General features: G+C 40.4%; 1 protein-coding gene and 1 long non-coding RNA gene across 2 annotated transcripts in view; one reads left to right on the top strand and one right to left on the bottom strand.

Annotated features, from left to right (window-relative positions):
* LOC145884207 (uncharacterized) overlaps positions 1-25,585 on the top strand; it is a 271,188-nt gene that overhangs the window by 198,461 nt on the left and 47,142 nt on the right. The gene's annotated exons all lie outside the window — the stretch shown is intronic.
* The window catches only part of LOC106560798 (potassium/sodium hyperpolarization-activated cyclic nucleotide-gated channel 1), a 105,231-nt gene continuing 95,092 nt past the window's right edge, over positions 15,447-25,585 (bottom strand). The window contains exon 6 of the mRNA XM_045688076.2: positions 15,447-21,043. Within this exon, the coding sequence (XP_045544032.1) occupies positions 19,935-21,043 (1,109 nt within the window). The 3' untranslated portion in view covers positions 15,447-19,934. The remainder of the gene's footprint in view (positions 21,044-25,585) is intronic.

Here is a 25,585-nt window from a genome sequence, read left to right as displayed (position 1 = left end):
AACCCACCTGCTCCTCGTTAGTATAGTGGTGAGGATCCCAGCCTGTCACGCGGGAGACCGGGGTTCAATTCCCCGACGGGGAGGAAAGATTGATTTTATTAGGGTGTACAATGTCTCTGAGCCCACAAAGCAGGAAATATCCTTTGAATTAAAGCTTTTTGATACGATATCCAGCTGTGGGGGTTATTTAAGCATTGCAAGGCATTGGTTGTTCAGTGGTAGAATTCTGGCCTGCCACGCGGGTGGCCCGGGTTCGATTCCCGGCCAATATAGGAACTTTTGAACAAGTCATTTTGACAAGTATGCAACCCCCTGAGCAAGAAATCTCTTTTGAGATTGCCAGGTTAACAGCAATCTCTGGTCATGGTAGAATTCTCAACTGACTCTTGAAAAGTCTGAGTTTGGGTTCACTTACCGTTTGGACATTTACGCATTCTCAGTAGACTTTTGTAAATCCATTGTAGATTTCCAGTGTGTGAGGTGATTTACTTTGTGCAAGGTGTTAGTTGTTAAATGGGAAACGAATATCCAACAAGTCAGTGACAACTGTCTTGAGTTTGGCCTTTGTGACTATGTCCTGGGATTTTCCACACACACCTCACCTTCTAACTACTATCGTGTGACTTGTGAGCGGTATAGAGCAAAATCGACTACATGTACGTGTCCGTGAGGGTCTCAGATTTCCATAGATGGGTCATAGTAGTCTCTAGCTCTAACCATTCAGTCTCTACAGATGTTTTTGTTGGAAGGGTTAACACCCAACTCTCGAAATTTAGGGATAGTATCCAATGCTCCACATTTTTTCAACTAACCAACCCACCTGCTCCTCGTTAGTATAGTGGTGAGGATCCCAGCCTGTCACGCGGGAGACCGGGGTTCAATTCCCCGACGGGGAGGAAAGATTGATTTTATTAGGGTGTACAATGTCTCTGAGCCCACAAAGCAGGAAATATCCTTTGAATTAAAGCTTTTTGATACGATATCCAGCTGTGGGGGTTATTTCAGCATTGCAAGGCATTGGTTGTTCAGTGGTAGAATTCTGGCCTGCCACGCGGGTGGCCAGGGTTCGATTCCCGGCCAATATAGGAACTTTTGAACAAGTCATTTTGACAAGTATGCAACCCCCTGAGCAAGAAATCTCTTTTGAGATTGCCAGGTTAACAGCAATCTCTGGTCATGGTAGAATTCTCAACTGACTCTTGAAAAGTCTGAGTTTGGGTTCACTTACCGTTTGGACATTTACGCATTCTCAGTAGACTTTTGTAAATCCATTGTAGATTTCCAGTGTGTGAGGTGATTTACTTTGTGCAAGGTGTTAGTTGTTAAATGGGAAACGAATATCCAACAAGTCAGTGACAACTGTCTTGAGTTTGGCCTTTGTGACTATGTCCTGGGATTTTCCACACACACCTCACCTTCTAACTACTATCGTGTGACTTGTGAGCGGTATAGAGCAAAATCGACTACATGTACGTGTCCGTGAGGGTCTCAGATTTCCATAGATGGGTCATAGTAGTCTCTAGCTCTAACCATTTAGTCTCTACAGATGTTTTTGTTGGAAGGGTTAACACCCAACTCTCCAAATTTAGGGATAGTATCCAATGCTCCACATTTTTTCAACTAACCAACCCACCTGCTCCTCGTTAGTATAGTGGTGAGGATCCCCGCCTGTCACGCGGGAGACCGGGGTTCAATTCCCCGACGGGGAGGAAAGACTGATTTTATTAGGGTGTACAATGTCTCTGAGCCCACAAAGCAGGAAATATCCTTTGAATTAAAGCTTTTTGATACGATATCCAGCTGTGGGGGTTATTTCAGCATTGCAAGGCATTGGTTGTTCAGTGGTAGAATTCTGGCCTGCCACGCGGGTGGCCCGGGTTCGATTCCCGGTCAATGCAGGAACTTTTGAACAAGTCATTTTGACAAGTATGCAACCCCCCAAAATCGACTACATGTACGTGTCTGCGAGGGTCTCAGCTTTCCATAGATGGGTCATAGTAGTCTCTAGCTCTAACCATTCAGTCTCTACAGATGTTTATGTTGCAAGGGTTAATAAAATTGCAACCCCACTTGAAATCCCCCTGCCATTGTTTACATAAATAAAATCCCTCCATATTTTTTGTACTTCTAAAACACATACATTATCCCAGTGCGTCTCTTGAATACATAAAATATCAGAATTCTTCATTTGTACTATTCTATTAAATTTTCCCATTGTTCTCGAACCATTTGTATTTATTGACATTATAGTGACCATTCTAATAAATTATAAAATATAATTTCATTATCCTCTACCTGTTATCCAGTTTCTTTCCTCTTCCACCCTTTCTCTCCCCCCCCTCCCGCCGCTTGCCTCTTCCTGTATCCTCCCCTCTTTCTTTCAATCTTTTCCCCATCATCCGTATCCGATATCTCCTCCAAGTCCATTTCATCCAGCCAACTCAACTTCTTTACACCCACATCTGTTGTGCTCCCCGTGTTCATCTCTGTCTCTGGTATAGTCGTTGTGCTCCCCGTGTTCATCTCCGTCTCTGGTATAGTCGTCGTTGTGCTCCCCGTGTTCATCGCCGTCTCAGGTATAGTCGTCGTTGTGCTCCCCGTGTTCATCTCCGTTTCTGTTATGGTCATCAAATTCAAACTCCTCTCCATTTCTTCACCCCCCGAGGTACTTGTTAGTGCTGTGCTTTCCCCCAAAACCTGTGAGTCCCCCATGCTTCCCCCCAGTCCACTCCCCCCCTCCTCCTGAAAACTCCATCTTCTTATTTCGGAATCCATACTACTCCCAATTTCATTCATCTTCTGTTCCTTCTTCTCCCTTCTTCCTTCCTCCGTCTCTCCACCCTCCACCACGTCCTCTCCTCCATCTTCTTCTCCTTCTTGCGACAGTACAACTGCTTCCTCGAATAGTACTTGACACCCCTCTTCAGCCATAACCTCTCCACAGTTGCACTCCGCCAATCTATTTCGGCATCCTCCACAAAAAGTCCTTTCCTTCTCTCCGACACATTCTCTCGCATAATGGCCTTGATTACCGCACTTGAAACACTTAAATTCAGGGCAGTCTTTAACTATGTGCCCGGGTTGAATACACAATCGACAAACTCTGACCTGTTTGTCATGAATTACCCTGAAGTATTCTGCTCACTCCAGCGTCTCAATTTTTGTAGAATATGGCAATGATTTAACTTTTTCTGTGAATTTTACTTTGCAAAATCATGTCCCGTCTACCACCTCCGTTCCAGGCCAAACTCTCCTCCTTATCTCCGAGACGGCCGTTACTCCCCAGCTACTCAGCTTGTCCAGTATAACTTTGTCTTCAATGTACACTGGAAGATTCATGAATGATACTACCAGCTCATTTACATTCATATCTCTCGCCATTATCCTTGTATTTTTTATCCTTAATCCATCCTTTAGACATTCTTTACCTTTTCCGTTTCTCATCGTAATTTCATACTTTATTCCCCCTTTCATTCAGCATCCCACCACCTCTCCACACACCTCCTTAATTGCTCGTAGTAGTTCCATTGTCGTCACCTTTTGTTCTCCCACCAACTCAATTGCCACCGTGTATTCTTTGCCATATTTCATTCCTCCTTTATCTTCATTTTCCTTCCGTTGCGCATTTTCGTTGTCCTTGTCCATTCCGTTTGTCGTTGCCATGTTGTCCGTCATAGTAAATCAAAAATGAAACCAAAAAAACTCTCCCCCAAGCAGCAAAACTGCAGGGGGGGGAAAAACTAACCAAACTTAAACTTATTTAAATTCCAAAACAATTATTGTACGTCAAAAAAACAAGAAAATCAAACAAAAAGCTCTCAAGCAAACACTCACTCACAGCTCAAACACTCGCACCTGTCGTCACTTTTCCAATCAGGAATAGCGCCCCCAGGCTGGTATGGCCGTAAGGAAGAGAACATCTCTTGGTACACCATATAAAGTCAAAGTGACTCTGATAAACAGACATTGCATTTTCACCAATTAGATCAGCAACTTCAACTTTGGGTCACTCAAAAAATGGAAAAAATGACATATACTGTAGCCATCACTTTGTAGCCATCACTTTGAAGCACAGATAGTTCGAAAAAAAATACAAACCAACCTTGCTTACAGTTCACAGCGAGTGCACATATTTCAGCCTTGTGGCAAAAAATGGACAAAGGGTTTTAATTCCACCATGGAAAACACACGGCAATCAGATACCAGTCCAGTTCCATTCACCAGCATTATTTCCTTTCATCATTTGAACAGGGCGAGGGAGCGTAAATCACACACAAGCTGCATTCAGTAACAATATTCTTATATGTCTTATAAATACAAGGCAGATGCTCCCTGACATCACAAGGAACTTTGACCCTATTAAAAGGGCAGGGGAGACTAGCCCATGCAAGCTGAATTTTGTCAAATTATCATTCAGCATCAAATGATTACTACAAGGCAGTGTTGCCGATAAAATAATGCAAGAGCACACCCAAGTAGACGAAAAGCTTACTGCACCTGGTATTCCCAGGTGGTCTACCATCCATGTACACTTTGTAGCCATCACTTTGTAGAACAGATAGTTGGATGAAATACAAACAAACCTTGCTTACATTTCAATGCGAGGGCACATATTTCAGCCTTGTGGCAAAAAATGGACAAAGGGTTTTAATTCCACCAAGGTCTAGGAGAACAAGGACAGATGCAGAGCCTCGGTCTGACGCCATCAAAAGGTCACTTACCACCTTCACAAGTGCAGTCTCAGAACTATGATGGCTTTTTCAGCTTTTTCAAAAAAAATTGAGAGGAATGGGAGATTCGATATAGGCCGATAGGTTTGGCTTTTTCAAGAGTGGCTTTATTACTGCCACTTTTAGTGAATTTGGTACACATCCGGTGGATAGAGAGCCATTTATTATGTTCAACATAGGAGGGCCAAGCACAGGAAGCATCTCTTTCAGTACTTTAGTTGGAATAGGGTCCAGTATGCAGCTTGAAGGTTTAGAGGCCATGATTATTTTCATCATGTGTCAAGAGATATAGTAACGAACTATCATGGTCCAAACACACCAAGACAGTCGTGAAGAGGGCACGACAACACCTTTTCCCCCTCAGTTTTGGCATGGGTCCCCAGATACTCAAAAAGTTCCACAGCTGCACCATCAAGACCATACTGACCAGTTGCATCACTGCCTGCTATGGCATCTGCTTGGCATCTGATCATAACTCTCTATAGAGGGTAGTGCATACGGCCCAGTACATCACTGCGGCCAAGCTTCCTGCCATCCAGGACCTATATACTAGGCGGTGTCAGAGGAATTCCCCTAAAATTGTCAAAGACTCCAGTCACCCAAGTCATAGACTGTTCTCTCTGCTACCGCATGGCAAGCAGTACCGGAGCACCATGTCTAGGTCCAAAAGGCTCCTTAATAGCTTCTACCCCCAAGCCATAAGTCTGCTGAACAATTAATCAAATGGCCACCCAGACTATTTACATTACCACCCACCGTCCATTTGTTTTTTACACTGCTGCTATTCGCTGTTTATTATCTATGCATAATCACTTCATCCATACCTACTGTACATGTACAAATTACCTTGACTAACTTGTACCCCTCACATAGATTCGGTACCGGTACTCCCTGTATAACCTCTCTGGGCTAGGCGGGACGAATTCGTCCAACCTACGTAACAGCCACTTGCAGCCTGTGGCGCGATTTTCAAAACCTTAAAAATCCTATTACTTCAATTTCTCAAACATATGACTATTTTACAGCTATTTAAAGACAAGACTCTCGTTAATCTAACCACACTGTCCGATTTCAAAAAGGCTTTACAACGAAAGCAAAACATTAGATTATGTCAGCAGAGTACCAAGCCAGAAATAATCAGACACCCATTTTTCAAGCCAGCATATAATGTCACCAAAACCCAGAAGACAGCTAAATGCAGCACTCACCTTTGATGATCTTCATCAGATGACAACCCTAGGACATTATGTTATACAATACATGCATGTTTTGTTCAATCAAGTTCATATTTATATCAAAAACCAGCTTTTTACATTAGCATGTGACGTTCAGAACTAGCATACCCCCCGCAAACTTCCGGGGAATTCGCTAACATTTTACTAAATTACTCATGATAAACGTTCACAAAAAGCATAACAATTATTTTAAGAATTATAGATACAGACCTCCTCTATGCACTCGATATGTCCGATTTTAAAATAGCTTTTTGGTGAAAGCACATTTTGCAATATTCTAAGTACATAGCCCAGGCATCACGGGCTCGCTATTTAGACACCCGGCAAGTTTAGCACTCACCATAATCATATTTACTATTATAAAAGTTTCATTACCTTTTGTTGTCTTCGTCAGAATGCACTCCCAGGACTGCTACTTCAATAACAAATGTTGGTTTGGTCCAAAATAATCCATCGTTATATCCGAATAGCGGCGTTTTGTTCGTGCGTTCCAGACACTATCCGAAATGGTAAAGAAGTGTCGCGCGCATGGCGCAATTCGTGACAATAAAATTCTAAATATTCCATTACCGTACTTCGAAGCATGTCAACCGCTGTTTAAAATCAATTTTTACGCCATTTTTCTCGTAGAAAAGCGATAATATTCCGACAGGGAATCTCCTTTTCGGCAAACAGAGGAAAAAATCACAAAGCCGGGGGCGGTCGGGTCACGCGCATAAGCCCAGAGTCCCTTGATCGGCCACTTGAGAAAGGCGATAATGTGTTTCAGCCTGGGGCTGGAATGACGACATTCTGTTTTTTCCCGGGCTCTGAGAGCCTATGGAAGATGTGGGAAGTGTCACGTTAGAGCAGAGATCCTTAGTAAAAGATAGAGATGGAAAAGAAGTTCAAGAAATGGTCAGACAGGCCACTTCCTGTAAAGGAATCTCTCAGGTTTTGACCTGCCATTTGAGTTCTGTTATACTCACAGACACCATTCAAACAGTTTTAGAAACTTTAGGGTGTTTTCTGTCCATATGTAATAAGTATATGCATATTCTAGTTACTGGGTAGGAGTGGTAACCAGATTAAATCGGGTATGTTTTTTATCCAGCCGTGTCAATACTGCCCCCTAGCCCTAACAGGATAAAGCCTCATTATTGTTATTTTATTGTGCTACTGTTTTATTATTTTTTAAGTTTATTTGCTAAAGAGGAATGGAAGATTCGATACAGGCCAATAGTTTTTAATTAACACTGCAGTAGATTTAGATGCACTATTGTAAAGTGGTTGTTCCACTGTATATTATAAGGTGAATGCACCAATTTGTAAGTCGCTCTGGATAAGAGCGTCTGCTAAATGACTTAAATGTAAATGTAAATGCAGTATACACTACCAGTCAAAAGTTTTAGAACACCTACTCATTCAAGGGTGTTTCTTTATTTATACTATATTCTACATTGTAGAATAGCCCTATTTGGGTTAAGATAGCCCTATTTGGCAAAATACCAAGTCCATATTATGGCAAAAACAGCTGAAATAAGCAAAGTGAAATGACAGTCCATCATTGCTTTAACCTGTTGGGGATAGGGGGCAGTATTTGCACGGCCGGATAAAAAACGTACCCGATTTAATCTGGTTACTACTCCTGCCCAGTAACTAGAATATGCATATAATTATTGGCTTTGGATAGAAAACACCCTAAAGTTTCTAAAACTGTTTGAATGGTGTCTGTGAGTATAACAGAACTCATATGGCAGGCAAAAACCTGAGAAGATTCCTTACAGGAAGTGGCCTGTCTGACCATTTCTTGCCCTCCTTGATCATCTCTATCCAAAACAGGGGATCTCTGCTGTTACGTGACACTTCCTACGGCTCCCATAGGCTCTCAGAAGGCGGGAAAAAGCTGAATGATGTAATTCCAGCCCCAGGCTGAAACACATTAGCGCTTTTGGCAAGTGGCCGATCAGAGGACAATGGGCTTAGGCGTGTGCACGAGTCGACCCCATGCTTTATTTTCTTTCGTCTTTTTCCCGGTCGGATATTATCGCTTTTTTATGAGAAAAAGGGCATAAAAATTGATTTTAAACAGCGGTTGACATGCTTCGAAGTACGGTAATGGAATATTTAGAATTTTTTTGTCACGAAATGCGTCGTGCTCGTCACCCTTCTTTACCATTCGGATAGTGTCTTGAACGCACGAACAAAACAGAGGATATTTGGATATAACTATGGATTATTTGGGACGAAACCAACATTTGTTATTGAAGTAGAAGTCCTGGGAGTGCATTCTGACGAAGAACACCAAAGGTAATAACATTTTTCTTATAGTAAATCTGACTTTGGTGAGTGCTAAACTTGCTGGTTGTCTAAATAGCTAGCCCGTGATGCCGGGCTATCTACTGAGAATATTGCAAAATGTGCTTTCACCGAAAAGCTATTTTAAAATCGGACATATTGAGTGCATAGAGGAGTTCTGTATCTATAATTCTTAAAATAATTGTTATGCTTTTTGTGAACGTTTATCGTGAGTAATTTAGTACATTTTTAGTAAATTCACCGGAAGTTTGTGGGGGGTATGCTAGTTCTGAACGTCACATGCTAATGTAAAAAGCTGTTTTTTTATATAAATATGAACTTGATTGAACAAAACATGCATGCATTGTATAACATAATGTCCTAGGTGTGTCATCTGATGAAGATCATCAAAGGTTAGTGCTGCATTTAGCTGTGGTTTGGGTTTTTGTGACATTATATGCTAGCTTGAAAAATGGGTGTCTGATTATTTCTGTCTGGGTACTCTGCTGACATAATCTAATGTTTTGCTTTCGTTGTAAAGCCTTTTTGAAATCGGACGGTGTGGTTAGATTAACGAGAGTCTTGTCTTTAAAATGCTGTAAAATAGTCATATGTTTGAGAAATTGAAGTAATAGCATTTCTAAGGTATTTGAATAATGCGCCACAGGATTCCACTGGCTGTTACGTAGGTGGGGCGATTTCGTCCCGCCGACCCTAGAGAGGTTAAGACATGAAGGTCAGTCAATCCGGAAAATTTCAAGAACTTTGAAAGTTTCTTTAAGTGCAGTCTCAAAAACCATCAAGCACTATGATGAAACTGGCTCTCATGAGGACCGCAACAGGAATGGGAGACCCAGAGTTACCTCTGCTGCAGAGGGTAAGTTCATTAGAGTTACCAGCCTCAGAAATTACAGCCCAAATAAATGCTTCACAGAGTTCAAGTAACAGACATATCTCAACATCAACTGTTCAGAGGAGACTGTCTGAATCAGGCCTTCATGGTCGAATTGCTGCAAAGAAACCACTTCTAAAGGACACCAATAAGAAGAGACTTGTTTGGGCCAAGAAACACGAGCAATGGACATTAGACCGGTGGAAATGTGTTCTTTGGTCTGGAGTATAAATTGGAGATTTTTGGTTCCAACCGCCGTGTCTTTGTGAGATGCGGTGTGGGTGGACGGATGATCTCCGCATGTGTATTTCCCACCGTAAAGCATGGAGGAGGAGGTGTGATGGTGTGGGGGTGCTTTGCTGGTGACATTGTCTGTGATTTATTTAGAATTCAAGGCACACTTACCCATCATGGTTACCACAGCATTCTGCAGACACGCCATCCCATCTGGTTTGGGCTTAGTGGGACTATCATTTGTTTTTCAACAGGACAATGACCCAACACACCTCCAGGCTGTGTAAGGGCTATTCTACCAAGAAGGAGAGTGATGGAGTGCTGCATCAGATGACCTGGCCTCCACAATCGCCCGACCTCAACCAAATTAGTTTTTTTCAATTGTTTAAGCAAGCACAATTTTGAAAACAGGGCCCGGTTTGTCAAAACACTACACACAATTAGCACAACCCTACACCAAAGTAGCACAACACTTCAGATAATTTGCAAAATGGAACACTTTTGTCAAATCTATACATGACTTCATAAAAATAATATTTTGTTACCATACGAAACACACACATTTCATATGACTTCAATCTTTTTGAAACAGTTACACACTGCTGTTGTTAACCTAAAACACTTTTAGCAAGTCTAATTGTCAGTGATTAGAGTACTGTAAATGAAGTACACAGAGAAAGTGCAACTATACAAACACTACACAAGACCAATGCTGCAGACTGAGGAAAATATCATTTATTTCTCTCCAAATACCCAAATCAGTGAACATGTCAACATGGAGAATCACAACAAAACATGTCCCAGTTTTCATGCTACTACAGTAGTGTGCATAACACTGTTAGCTCAGCAAACGTAAAATACTGTATCCAGTACAGGTTACAATTACAGTAAATAACAACAGCAAACATAAAAAATAATCTGAAAAAAACGGACAATATTGTACAGAAAATACTACAGTAAACATACTATACATTATCTCTTCGCCTAGCTGGATCTGGCCAGAGAATTTCATCAACATCACAAGCAATATCCTCATTAGCAAGACAACGCGGGAAGAACCGTCTTGAATGTCGAATCCATCCTTGCACAGCTGCGGCGTCGACTTGGTCACAGGCATCCTCCATGGCCTGAATGAGGGGTACCTGAGCCTGGGGCTGGAGATCGTAAACCTTCCACCACCATGCAGAGAAAAACTATTCGATAGGGTTTAGAAACGGAGAGTATGGTGGAAGGTATAGTACTGTCAACTGTGGATGGTGTTGAAACCAGTTCTGGACCAAAGCAGAGTGGTGGAATGACACATTGTCCCAGATGACAGTGTATTGCATCTAGTGCGTGTCATTACCTGCTGTGACGATGTGGTGCAATCGGTCCAAAAATGCGAGAATGTGAGGTGTGTTGTAAGGACCCATTTTGGCATGACAGAGGAGAACCCCATGCTGTGAAATGGCAGCGTAAAGGGTGATGTTACCCCCACGTTGCCCTGGGACATTGATTATAGCCCTGTGGCCAATGATATTTCTGCCTCTCCTTCTTGCTTTTGTGAGGTTGAACCCTGCCTCATCAATATATATGAATTCATGCAGGATTTCCTCAGCATCCATCTGCAAAACTCCCTGAAATACAGTGAAAGACAAGATTGTGTAGTTCAGGATAGGTCTAGTATACAGTCAATGTAAAAAAAGTAATGTGTGCAGTATGCAACATCACAGTGCTAAAGTGAACAATTACAAACCTCCACATACTCTTGCCGCAGCCGTTTGACCCTCTCTGAATTCCGCTCAAAAGGCACTCGATAAAGTTGTTTCATTTGAACCTGATGTCTTTTCAGGATGCGTGCCAGTGTTGACTGAGAGACCTGATGGACATTATTGAAAATGGCATGGTCACCGATAATGTTGGCTTGTAGTTCTCTGAGCCTGATAGCATTATTGGCCAAAACCATATTTATTATCTCTCTCTCTTGTTCTTGCGTGAATATGGGCCCCCTTCCTCCCTATCGTTCCCGACCCTCAAACCTATGTAGAGAATAATACATGTAACTTACTGTACAATGTCCCAGGAAGGGGTATCACAAGTGCTGATATGGTGCATACAATAAGCGGCTGATTACTGTAACTGTAGACAGATCTTCTACCTGTTTTCCTGTCGAAAAGTCCGTATGACAGATGCCACTGTATATCTGCTAAGATTTGGCTGAACTCTCAGTCCAGCCTCCCTCAGCATCAATCCGTGGTTCACAACATGGTCCACTAGTGTTGCACGAATGTAATTTCATAAGTTTGGTCCTCTTCTTCTTTGTGCACGTTCTCCTCCTGCTTCAGGTCTTCCTCGACCTCTGGCTCGGCCTCTGCCTCTTCCTCTACCTCCTTCTCCTCCTCTGTGTACTCCTCCTCTCACCCTCACTCTTCTTCTGACTCCTTCCATTTTGGTTGAAGGCAGGTGAACCTACCTGCTGCATTTTTATAGTGCATAAACCTGATTGGTGTGTCTACAATTTAGCAATCATGTGTTTGTGCACCTGATGGCTGTGTTTAACAGATTGGCTCATAGGTGTGGTAATTTGACAGTCAGTGCTTTGGAATTGCAAGGAAGTGACATCATTATATACTTTTGTGTCTGATGTATACAAGTGTGTTTAGTGTTTTGCAAATCACTGTGTGTAATGTTTTGCAAATAGTGTGAAGCTGACAATGTCCTTACAGTTGTGCAAATCTAGCCTTGTGTTTTGCTCCTTGAGTGTAAGGTTTTGCTAATTGTGGGAAAAGTTACATTTTACTGTGTGAGCAATCGGAAAAAACTGTAAGATGGTTGGGATGAGTCGGACCGCAGAGTGAAAGAGAAGCAGCCAACAAGGGCTCAACATATGTGGGAACTCCTTCAAGACTGTTGGAAAAGCATTCCAGGGGTGGTTGAGAGAATGCCAAGAGTGTGCAAATCTGTCATAAAGGCAAAGAGTGACTATTTGGAGAATGTCAAATAGCCACCCTATGTTTAACACTTTTTTTGGTGACTACATGATTTCATATATGTTATTTCATAGTTTTGATGTTGTAAGGGCTGTCTTCAGGAATGGACCAAAATGCAGCGGAGTTAGTATTCATCTTTCAATTTAATTAGAAAGAACAATATAACAAACAAAACAAGGAAACTGACAGCCAACAGTCCTGTCAGGTGCAAACACACTAAACAAGAAACAATTACCCACAACCCCAAAGGAAAACACACACTACTATATAGGACTCCCAATCAAAGGCATCTCAACACACCTGCCTTCAATTGGGAGTCCAACCTCAATTAACTAAACATAGAAAAACAAAAACTCTGCCACGTCCTGACCAAAACTAATACAATTACGCCCTCTGCTGGTCAGGACGTGACGGATGTCTTCACTATTATTATACAATGTAGAAAATAGTAAAAATAAAGAAAAACCCTTGAATGAGTAGGTGTTCTAAACCTTTTGACCGGTAGTGTAAGTTCATTAAAGTTAACCTCTCTAGGCTAGGCGGGACGAATTCGTCCCACCTACGTAACAGCCACTGCTATCCTGTGGCGCGATTTTCAAAACCTTAAAAATCCTATTACTTCAATTTCTCAAACATATGACTATTTTACAGCCATTTAAAGATAAGACTCTCGTTAATCTAACCACACTGTCCGATTTCAAAAAGGCTTTACAACGAAAGCAAAACATTAGATTATGTCAGCAGAGTACCAAGCCAGAAATAATCAGACACCCATTTTTCAAGCCAGCATATAATGTCACCAAAACCCAGAAGACAGCTAAATGCAGCACTCACCTTTGATGATCTTCATCAGATGACAACCCTAGGACATTATGTTATACAATACATGCATGTTTTGTTCAATCAAGTTCATATTTATATCAAAAACCAGCTTTTTACATTAGCATGTGACGTTCAGAACTAGCATACCCCCCGCAAACTTCCGGGGAATTCGCTAACATTTTACTAAATTACTCACGATAAACGTTCACAAAAAGCATAACAATTATTTTAAGAATTATAGATACAGACCTCCTCTATGCACTCGATATGTCCGATTTTAAAATAGCTTTTTGGTGAAAGCACATTTTGCAATATTCTAAGTACATAGCCCAGGCATCACAGGGCTCGCTATTTAGACACCCGGCAAGTTTAGCACTCACCATAATCATATTTACTATTATAAAAATTTCATTACCTTTTGTTGTCTTCGTCAGAATACACACCCAGGACTGCTACTTCAATAACAAATGTTGGTTTGGTCCAAAATAATCCATCGTTATATCCGAATAGCGGCGTTTTGTTCGTGCGTTCCAGACACTATCCGAAATAGTAAAGAAGTGTCACGCGCATGGCGCAATTCGTGACAATAAAATTCTAAGTATTCCATTACCGTACTTCGAAGCATGTCAACCGGTGTTTAAAATCAATTTTGACGACATTTTTCTCGTAGAAAAGCGATAATATTCCGACAGGGAATCTCCTTTTCGGCAAACAGAGGAAAAAATCCCAAAGGCGGGGGCGGTCGGGGTCACGCGCATAAGCTAGTGTCTCTTGATCGGCCACTTGAGAAAGGCGATAATGTGTTTCAGCCTGGGGCTGGAATGACGACATTCTGTTTTTTCCCGGGCTCTGAGCGCCTATGGACGACGTGGGAAGTGTCACGTTAGAGCAGAGATCCTTAGTAAATGATAGAGATGGAAAAGAAGTTCAACAAATGGTCAGACAGGCCACTTCCTGTAAAGGAATCTCTCAGGTTTTGACCTGCCATTTGAGTTCTGTTATACTCACAGACACCATTCAAACAGTTTTAGAAAATTTAGGGTGTTTTCTATCCATATGTAATAAGTATATGCATATTCTAGTTACTGAGTAGGAGTGGTAACCAGATTAAATCGGGTATGTTTTTTATCCAGCCGTGTCAATGCTGCCCCCTAGCCCTAACAGGTTAACTGAACCTCAGATTGCAGCCCAAATAATTGCTTCACAGAGTTCAAGTAACAGACACATCTCAACATCAACTCTTCAGAGGAGACTGTGTGAATCAGGTCGAATTCATGGAGAAATTGTTGCAAAGAAACCATTACTAAAGGTCACCAATAAGAAGAAGAGATTTGCTTTGGCCAAGTGATTTGGTAAGTGACAAAGCAAAGTTTGTCAAAAATACATAGCAATTCTAACGTTAGGTAGCTAAAATCTGGTGGTCTCCATTCAATCTTAGCTAGCTAGCTAATGACAACATTGTAAATTTGATGACAGTTTTTTCCTACTAAATAGTTGCTTACTTTAACAAGGTCATCGTATTTCCAAGCCTCAATAGTGTTTTTAGGTGAAACAGTCATTAGCTCTCGTTACACTTTTGGACATCAACATGGCTGTGGAGTCTATATAACTTTGATAACATTGGCAGCGATGACCGAGTGACGGACGTGCAAAACATGAATTATCAGTAAATCTTGTCTTTACCTGAATTTGTAAAAACAAAAGTAATAAGGTAAGTGTCAACCCTAAATGATGAATGTTTTGTTTTCAAATAAACTAGCACAGTTACAGTACACCTTCAGATATGAGTCATTGGCTTCATCTCAAATGTCATCATATTCCCTATATAGTGCACTACTTTTGACCAGAGCCCTATGCACTATAGAGGATATGGTTAAAAATATGTACCCTGGTGTCCTCAACTGAAGTGCATTGTCAGGTGGAGGGGTATATGTTTTAAGTATGAATACCTTATGAGTGATAACTGTATTATGAGGTAATGAATGGAAATCCCCAGAGCTCCAGAACACCCATTATTAATCTCACCAGTAACTGCTGATAAACTCTATTCCTGATGGCACCACCACCACCCTCCTTCATCATATCATCCCTCCATCCCATCACATTCTTCTCAATCGTCTCTGTCTTTAGCTGTATCAAACATGAAACGAGAAAATGTGACCTATGAGAGATTATTGATCGATTGGAATCGTTGTCAAGATCTGTCTGTCTGTCTGTCTGTCTGTCTGTCTGTCTGTCTGTCTGTCTAAAAACATTGAGAAACAAAATGACACGCAAACTCAGCAGCTAAATGACAATGTATTTTATTTTCTATATTTTAAAGGTTTATTTACAAACAAACAAAAATAAAAACAGAAATCCAATTTTTTTTTTACAAATGCCGTTTGTCTGCATATAGTTGTAAGAATGTTTTACATGTACCTTTCCTTAGCCTGTGTCAAGTAACCAACTAATTGTTAATTTTTACCCAGCCTTGGTTAACTAACATGAATGAGCTCAACAATGATCAGGTCTGTCAGCAGGTTTTAAGGGGAGTGTACGTATGGCTCGTTACAACGTTACCTCCATAATCTTCCCCTCTCTCTCCAACATGCACATTATCAGTAAACATATTAAACCTGTATTGTCGAGGTCGTAAACCAAAAGGTCCGGGCCCGTATTCACAAAGCGTCTCAGAGTGTGAGTGCTGATCTAGGAGGATCAGTTTAGTGCCGTGTCCATTTAATCTTCATTATAATCTAAAAGTTAAAACTGTCCTAGATCAGCTATTCTACTCTGAGGCTTTGTGAATACAATCCCTATTTCCTTTCTATGGGCACTGTTCTTTTGTTATTTTTGCATATACAAACTTTATTTATTATTTATTTTATTATTTACTTTATTATTCAGTGTTCTCCATACTGCTAAAATGGTAAACGCATGTGTCCCTTCATGCTGTGCTACATATATCATCATAATGCCCATTCCAGAATGCTAGCTAGCTGTGGTCAGAATTATTGTGAAAAAAGCACATAATTAGGAAACTTTCCCTCCAAAGGCATGCGTCAAAAACAGTGCTGCTATCCATCTGAACTGTGTAGAGTACTAGTTCCTATGGCAGAACAGTAAGAAAGAAAGTTTACTATGGCAGAACAGGATTAAGCGCTCTTTGTTGGAATAGAACATCTCTCCACGTTTAGAACCCTAGAATGGGCCAGAGAGTTCCAATCTAGAATCTAGATAATATATCTCCCTTTTAACCTTCTTTCCACTTAATCTAACTGACTGAAGAGTCTGTATCGGTTTTCAAAACAAAGAAAATTACTTAGAATGTTTTGCTTTGGCCAGTTTCATTCCATGCAACATTAATAATCAACCCATCATCAGTGGCTAGCTACAAAGAAAGTTACACATGTGCTCAGAATTTCTATAATGTCTAGTCAACTTGACATGTTATACCTTCCCAGTTCTATAGACTGCACTTCTTACTGTACTAGTCATTACTGTAATTCTGAGAATGATAGAATAGAATGACAGAACCATTTTATAGAAGTTCACATTGTGTTAAAAAATTCCAACTGATAAACAGAGACATTTGGCCACCTTCATTGCTTACATCTTCCTCTCTAAAAATACTGAAACATAGAACACATACGGCCTTCCCTGTGGCTCAGTTGGTAAAGCATGGTGTTTGCAACACCATCATGATGTGTGCAACGCCAGGGTTGTGGGTTTGATTCCCACGGGGGGGCCAGTACAAAAAAAATAAAAAATGAAATTTATGCATTCACTACGGTAAGTCGCTCTGGATAAGAGCGTCTGCTAAATGTAATAAATGAATGCATGTGTGGCCGCAGGCACATATACACTTCATAGCTCTTCACACTCAAAGAATGGAACATTGCAATAATTTTAGGCACAAATACTTAAGAATGTCCTTTTTGTGAAAATTCAAATGCTTCCGTAACACATGAATAATGTCTAGGCAAACAATGAACAAAACAACAAAACATAATCTCACACTACATTGAACGTCAACATTTGTAGATATTATCTTTTTTTAAGTGTTTGTGAGAGTGCATGCTTTTTATGAGACATTTTGTGGGTGGACTCTGTATTGGTAGAATATTGAAACACGTCTGTATTGAAGTACTGTTAAAATATTTTTAAACTCTGTACTGATAGAGCCTGTTTGGTGCCATGAAGACCGACTCTAAAACCATGAGAGGTTGTTGTCATTGTGTGTGAGGAAAATATTATACTCATTACTCACATGGTTGTGATACACAATTCATTGGGTTCTTTAACAAACAAAAACATAAATTCATAAGCATGTCAAATTGCCTACAACCTTACAGGGTAAGCGGTGTTATCATGTCTGACCTCATTTTATTGACTTACAGTTGAGTCACATTTCTGGACCCTCAGGATACTAAATAAATTAGTGCATAAATGTTTTTTGTTGTTGCTATTGTTACAGTTACTATTGTTTACTGTAATGTGTTGTTATTGCACATGTTTAATTTAATTGTCAGCATGTTGAAAATTTGATTGATTTGATTGAAATTTTCAACAACCAAAAATTGACTCTTCTTATTACCCATGTTAGTCACAGTATTCTGATTTTAAGATATTCCCCAGTCAGCTTAGAGTATCTAGGCCCAGATATGATGAATTCACACACACATGAGAAAGACACCTTAATGCAAACCAGCATGTGTTGATCTCGCGCTAATAACACATTTTTGGAAAATCGTCCCTGAACACTTGACTTATGACACTTCCCAGAAGTGTCTGGAAAGGTCACATCTGTCTCTTCAACATCAGTTGACTGTGACTAGTAAGTTGACAACACAGTAATACCCATTTAACAGCTGATACTATACACTCCTAGAATGCAAACCTACAACATAGGCATATTTCTGAAAAAGTCCTAGAAAATGTATCAATTGTCTGTCGGCAGGAAGACTTTTCTTTCCATTGAGATGAATGGGATTTAAAAAAAAAATGGAATTCAACCTGCCACACTATTCTATGACATTATTCACAATACATGACATGAAAGGCTAGTCAATGAAGAGAAAATGTTAAAAATCAACAATTAAAATAAAGCTGACAGAATATAACATCCAAACATGTAACACATTTTGCTTTTTCAAACTTAGTTCTTTCAGTGGACTAAATAAACAATTTCATGAAGAAATAGGGAATCAAATGGTGTCAAAAGTAATTAAAACATTTCCAGTCAAGATATAAGATTCAACAATGATTCATATTTACAGTAATTCTAAAGTGGCATATTGTGTGTGGGTCGTCAGACATATAATAACTGGTAATTGCTGTAGGCAACTCACCCAACACACCCACAGTAAAAAATTATTGACAACTTCACGTACACTTTAACAAGGTATTGTATTGTGTAGCATGAATATATTGGTAAAATTAAAGTTATTGGTATTATCCATTTTATTGAAATCATATATAGCATCTCTAGAAATAATATTGTTCCAAAGATGGAGTAGCATAAAGAAGAAACATGTTTGAAGTGTATAATAAAAAGTGTTAAGCAGCCGACTCCATAAATGAGTGTTGAAATCTCAAGTGTAAAAAATAATCTTTAATCTCTCTTTCTCTTCTTATATACTTGCTTGGCGTTTTATTAAAAATAAATAAATGAATTATGAAACAAGGACATAAATATTATAGAGACAAATAAGGATTCTCAGTTTGACTTCAGAACAGGCATTTCACAGTATCAAGTAGTGCTAGCTATTGCATTAAGGTTTTCTTATCTCTAATGAACATATGTATTGCTGTCACATATTCCATTTTTTCCACATATAGATGATATCCAGGTTCCTGAAAGAAGTAAGATACTGTTATGATTGAGAATGCACCACACAGTATCTGCAAATACTAGATCTATAAAACTATTTACAACACACATATAGATAATCTTCATATCACAGTCTATTGCATAATGTTGATAATCTTTAGTTTAGAAATATTATAAATGTACACCGTTTTTTAAGCAACATTACATCACTGTCTGAAATTAGGAATAGAAAAAACAGAATCATCCATCCCTCGCCCACACTACACAACATCCTTCTCTCCAAAAATAAAAATAAAAGCAGCAATTCTATTTATTTCATGCCCTTTGGATCCGAACCACTGTATGAAGATATTGTGGCTCAAGAGGATGTATTGCTGAGAGCAATGGAACACCTAGCTACTGTACTTGTGTTTGATTGCTAAGATAAGATAAAGGTTCCACTAATATGTAATCAGATTTATGTTTGAGTGTGTGCTTTTTGACAGTTTCAAGGTTCGCTTGCGTCAGTTATTCCACAGTGGTGACAAAGCTGTGTAGTATGAGAAGATATTTGTTCCTCTTTTCGCAGGTACAAAAAAAAAATAAAAAAAAATACTCAGGATTCATCAAGACGCATTCCAGTTTACAAAAACAGAAAAGAACAAACAAAAACAACTCCCCCCCCAAAATATCCATACATTGTATATTTATATTTTTCAGAAAGGAATACTTTTTTTTATATACTAGAGCTTTTAAATAGTCTTTGCCAAATATTCTAGTTTGATTTACAGAATATACATTCTTAAGTTTAGGAAGAAAATGTGTCTAAAATATAATACAAGGGTAGCCTGTACAGGAATTCTATGAGGTTATTTTTTTCAGAAGAATAATGAGAGAAAACAAAAAAACACTCAAATTCATCTATTTTTGTATCTCCATTAAAAATGAATTCAAACAGAAGTTTAAAAAAGTAAAATGGGATCATAAATTTGATGCGAACCGCATCTTATCTTGGTCGGTCTCTGTACTGCTTAAGTTAGAATCTCTTCTAGAATCTTTTCTAGAGCCTGTGGAATCCCTGTGCTGGGCTGTAGAGGACGCCGCTCGCACCGGGGGCAATGCTCCCGATGACATCTGGCGGAACAGGTTGACCCTCTGGGGCACTGTGGTGCGGAGACCGCTCTGCATACCTGTCCCCTGGACCGCAGCCACCGGCAGGGCGATGGAGGACAGGCAGTCCCCAGACACTCCAGCGTGCGCTCTGGGCCCCAGGGATGTGTCATGGGGCAGGGAGGGTTGGGAGGCAGATAGGTGGCGCACGTCTTGACTCAGGCTTCCAGACTGGAGAGTATGGCTGCCCTTGTGCAGAATTTCACCCCTCTGAGGTGAAGGGACTTGCTGCTGTGTTGGCTGCTGCTGCTGTTGTGGTTGTTGTGTTGCCGAGGAGGATACAGCTCCTCCGGTTTGCTGGGGAAGCTGTTGTGGTTGCTGTTGTAGTGGTTGTTGGGGTGGTAGGGCAGTAGGCAGCGGCTGCTGGATAAGGGAGAGCTGGGAGGCAGTGGGCGAGCCATACTGGAAGCTGCGTACTGCCAGCCCAGAGGTCTGCACGGGTGGACTGCACACAGCCGTATTGAATGATACCGGGGACATGATAGCCCCTTGCTGCTGTAGAGAGAGGGGGGTCTGGGAGACGGGCGAGGATGAGTTCAAGTTGCTGTGGGAGACACTGGGGACAGGGTAGACACCCTGCGACAAGGCTGGCAGGATGCGGGCGGCGGCTGCGGCGGAGGGGGCAATGATGCCTGAAGCACTGTATGTTAAATGGGCGGCTGACTGCTGAAACTGGTTGTTGCCCAGGGCAGTGGTGTAGGGCTGCTGAGCCGGAGAGTTAATTATGGAATTTCCAGATATCGGGGTGAAATTCATCCCGGTGACCGACATCCCTGTGAGCGACTGCTTGCGGTCCACCATCATCACCATCTCCCTGTCCTGCCGGATTATCTGCTTCAATATCTCGTTCTCCTGTGTGTTGAACACCCCAGCGTTCAGATCCTTCTGGAACTTCTGGAGGAGCAGGCTGTTCTTCTTTCCTGTTAGGAGTAGATCAGTTAGCGGTTAGGTTGACTTCAGCCATGGCACACATGTTAACATATTAACAAACCACACTAAATACACTCCAGCAAAGGTGGATGTTATGACACTGGTTATTATGAGGTGTGATAACAGTGAGTATAAATGGGGGTGACTATGGTTTAAGTATAAGGAAATCTGAGTGAGAGTACTGTAGTAAGAAAACAAAACATAATAGTACATAGTGATAAGATATGAAGAAGTAAGATGTAAAAGGTAGGATATTAATATAGAGAGTAGTATAAGGATTTAGGATATACCCCCCCCCCCCCCCACACAGAAAAAAAAGGTTAGATTCTAATAATTTTCACAAATACACCATAGGAATCAATATCTAATTAAAAAACACATTCAATTTATGCCTTACTCATTTTGACTGCACATTCAGTAGTACCACAGTTGGCTATAAACTACAGAATACACTGTAAGGATTCGCTGTGTACTACTCCCTTCACAGAACAGCGCAAACTGGCGCTAACCAGAACAGAAAGAGGAGTGGGAGGCCCCGGTGCACAACTGAGCAAGAGGACAAGTACTTTAGAGTGTCTAGTTTGAGAAACAGACGGCTCACAAGTCCTCAACTGGCAGCTTCATTAAATAGTACCCACAAAACACCAGTCTCAACATCAACAGGGAAGAGGTGACTCCGGAATGCTGGCCTTCTAGGCAGAGTTCCTCTGTCCAGTGTCTTTGTTCTTTTGCCCATCTTAATATTTTATTTTTATTGGCCAGTCTAATATATGGCTTTTTTTTGCAACTCTGGGAGTACTATTTAATGAAGCTGCCAGTTGAGGACTTGAGGCATCTGTTTCTCAAACTAGACACTATGAGGTAACTCATAGCCAGGGTTGGATAGGTTACTTTCTACATGTAATCCATTACAGTTACTAGTTACCTGTCCAAATTTTAGTCAGTAACGTAACTTTTGTACTACCCAAACTCAGTAACATAGTCTGATTACATTCAGTTACTTGTAGCCTACTTTCCCTTTAAGAGGCATTAGAAGAAGACAACATTTATTTTATCAATTGAACGACATATATTGCAGGATAAATCAATGTAAAGCTTACATAGCTGGCCATATATGAATGCTACATTTTACTTTATGGTTTGGTTGTGTAGGCTTCTTCTAACCCATCACTTTCTAATACATACAGTTGAAGTCGGAAGTTTACATACACTTAGTTTGGAGTCATTAAAACTCGTTTTTCAACCACTCCAAAAAATGTATTGTTAACAACAAATAGTTTTGGCAAGTCGGTTAGGACATCTGCTTTGTGCATGACACAAGTCATTTTTCCAACAATTGTTTACAAGATTATTTCCCTTATCTGTGTCACTGTATCACAATTCTAGTGGGTCAGACGTTTACATACACTAAGTTGACTCTGCCTTTAAACAGCTTGTAAAATTCCAGAAAATTATGTCAAGGCTTTATAAGCTTCTAATAGGCTAAATTACATCATTTGAGTCAATTGGAGGTGTACCTGTGGATGTATTTCAAGGCTTACCTTCAAACTCAGTGCCTTTTTGCTTGACATCATAGGAAAATATAAAGACATCAACCAAGACCTAAGATTTTTTTTTTGAGACCTCCATAAGTCTGGTTCATCCGTGGGAGCAATTTCCAAATGCCTGAAGATACCATGTTCATCTGTACAAACAATAGTACGCAAGTATAAACACCATGGGACCACGCAACCGTCATACCGCTCAGGAAGGAGACGCGTTCTGTCTCCTAGAGATGAACGTACTTTGGTGCGAAAAGTGCAAATCAATCCCAGAACAACAGCAAAGGACCTTGTGAAGATGCTGGAGGAAACAGGTACAAAAGTATCTATTTCCACAGTAAAACGAGTCCTATATCGACATAACCTGAAAGGCCGCTCAGCAAGGAAGAAGCCACTGCTCCAAAACGGTTTGCAACTGCACATGGGGACAAAGATCGTACTTTTTGGAGAAATGTCCTCTGGTCTGATGAAACAAAAATAGAACAGTTTGGCCATAATGACCATTGTTATGTTTGGAGGAAAAAGGAGGAAGTTTGCAAGCCGAAGAACACCATCCCAACCGTGAAACACAAGGGTGGCAGCATAATGTTGTGGGGGTGATTTGCAGGTGCACTTCACAAAAGGGACTGGTGCACTTTACAAAATAGATGGCATCATGAGGCAGGAAAACGATGTGGATATATTGAACCAACATCTCAAGACAGGAAGTCTTCAGGAAGTTAAAGCTTGGTCGCAAATGGGTCTTCCAAATGGACAATGACCCCAAGCATACTTCCAAAGTTGTGTAAAATGACGTAAGGACAACAAAGTCAAGGTATTCGAGTGACCATCACAAAGCCCTGACCTCAATCCAATAGAACATTTGTGGGCAGAACTGAAAAAGCTTGTGCGAGCAAGGAGGCTTATAAAACTGATTCAGTTACACCAGCTCTGTCAGGAGGAATGGGCCAAAATTCACCCAACTTATTGTGGGAAGCTTGTGGAAGGCTACCTGAAGTGTTTGACCCAAGTTAAACAATTTAAAGGCAATGCTACCAAATACTAATTGAGTGTATGTAACTTCTGACCCAATGGGAATGTGATGAAAGAAATAAAAGCTGAAATAAATAATTCTCTCTACTATTATTCTGACATTTCACATTCTTAAAATAAAGTGGTGATCCTAACTGACCTAAGACAGGGATTTCTTACTAGGATTAAATGTCAGGAATTGTGAAAAACTGAGTATAATGTATTTGGCTAAGGTGTATGTAAACTTCCGACTTCAACTATATAATAATATGATTAGAATACATCTGAAAAAGGATGTAGCAACTACAGATTGCCCCTTTAAGTCTATCAAAAGTGTATGAGTTTGAGCATGTGTCCATAAGGCCTATGGATTTATTTTTTATCAGCATGAATTAGATTGAGCAATAAAAGCCCCACTTTTATTCCATAGGCTGGGATCCACAGTATGCAGTTGTTGCGAGCGTATTTATTTGCAAGAGTGCTGTCCACTGGTTTCAAAAACAATGATTGATAGGCAGCTTAAACTTCTTGAATTCAACCATTATTGGGTTCAAATACACATTTAGATTTCTGAACAGCCATCCACAACAACCACAGTCCGTAAGGCGCAAATAGCTAAATGAGAGAGCAGGAGTGTGATTCACATCAATGCGCTATGTAGATATTAATAATAAGTGATATCCGTATCACCGTAGACCATACCACTGCTCTCATCCTTACCTCCAAGCGTTTATTTAAGTTGGATAATCTTCGGATGCCGACAGCAGTTGCACCTTTGGAAGACATAGCTTGGACTGTAGCCTACAAAAGCCTATTCCTGCTCTTTTACCCCGATCCATCACCATAGTGGTCTCTGACGTGTGGTCAGACACACTCAAGTGGACAAACTTAAATTTGCGCCTTTATTGAATGCTGATTTAAATGTCATTGACAAAACAGAGAAGTGTCAAAGATTTTTTTTCGCAAACATCCTTTCTGTCACGTCCTGACCAGCAGAGGGCGTAATTGTGTTAGTTTTGGTCAGGATGTGGCAGGGGGTTTTGTGTGTGTGAATGGTTGTGTTGGTGATTGGGACTCCCAATTGAAGGCAGGTGTGTTGAGTTGCCTTTGATTGGGAGTCCTATATAGGAGTGTGTGTTTTTCTTTGGGGTTGTGGGTAGGTGTTTTTGCACCGCGTTTGTATAGCCTGTAAAACTGTTGCTGTCGTGCTTATTGTTTTTTTTCACCGTGGATGCTTTACTCTTTTTTGAATTAAACTATGAGTATCCACATTCCCGCTGCGCCTTGGTCCATTCCTGAAGACAGCTGTTACACTTTCAGAATTGAAAAGTAATCCTCGAAGTAATCATCTAGTTTTTCAAAAGTTAACCGTTAGTTTTTTTGTAATCCCTTACATGCAATCCGTTACTCCCCAACCCTGTTCATGGCGCTTGTCGGTTTTTGCGACTGCACTTGAAAAACTTTAAAAGTTCTTGGAATGTTCCAGATTGACTGACCTTCATGTCTCAACCCTCCTGTTGTGTTCGTTTCATGTTAATTAATTCTGTGTTCCCCGTCCAAAATGACCGCCCCATTATAGCTGATTATAAATCCATAATAATACATATATTATCACCTAATGTTGTGTTAGATCTTTTTATCAACTTAAGTTCTTGTGAACAATACAAGTTTTTAATAACTTCTATTTACTATTTATGGCCTGTAGGCCTCATTGACCTGAGCTCACACAACTACTTTTTGAGTAAAAAAAGCATCATGTATAAATTACTTTGACTAAAACAAAAACTCAGATGAAACATATTGTGCTATTTATCACAGACTACTTTGTGTCAAAGTTTAACCTGTTGGGGATAGGGGGCAGTATTTGCACGGCCGGATAAAAAACATAGCCGATTTAATCTGGTTACTACTCCTGCCCAGTAACTAGAATATGCATATAACTGTTTGATTTGGATAGAAAACACCCTAAAGTTTCTAAAA

This window comes from Salmo salar, chromosome 01 (assembly GCF_965601325.2).
Source record: "Salmo salar chromosome 01, fSalSal1, whole genome shotgun sequence".
NCBI lineage: Eukaryota > Metazoa > Chordata > Actinopteri > Salmoniformes > Salmonidae > Salmo > Salmo salar.
Note: the sequence above shows the minus strand (reverse complement) of the source record. Positions and strands in the feature narration are given on the sequence as shown.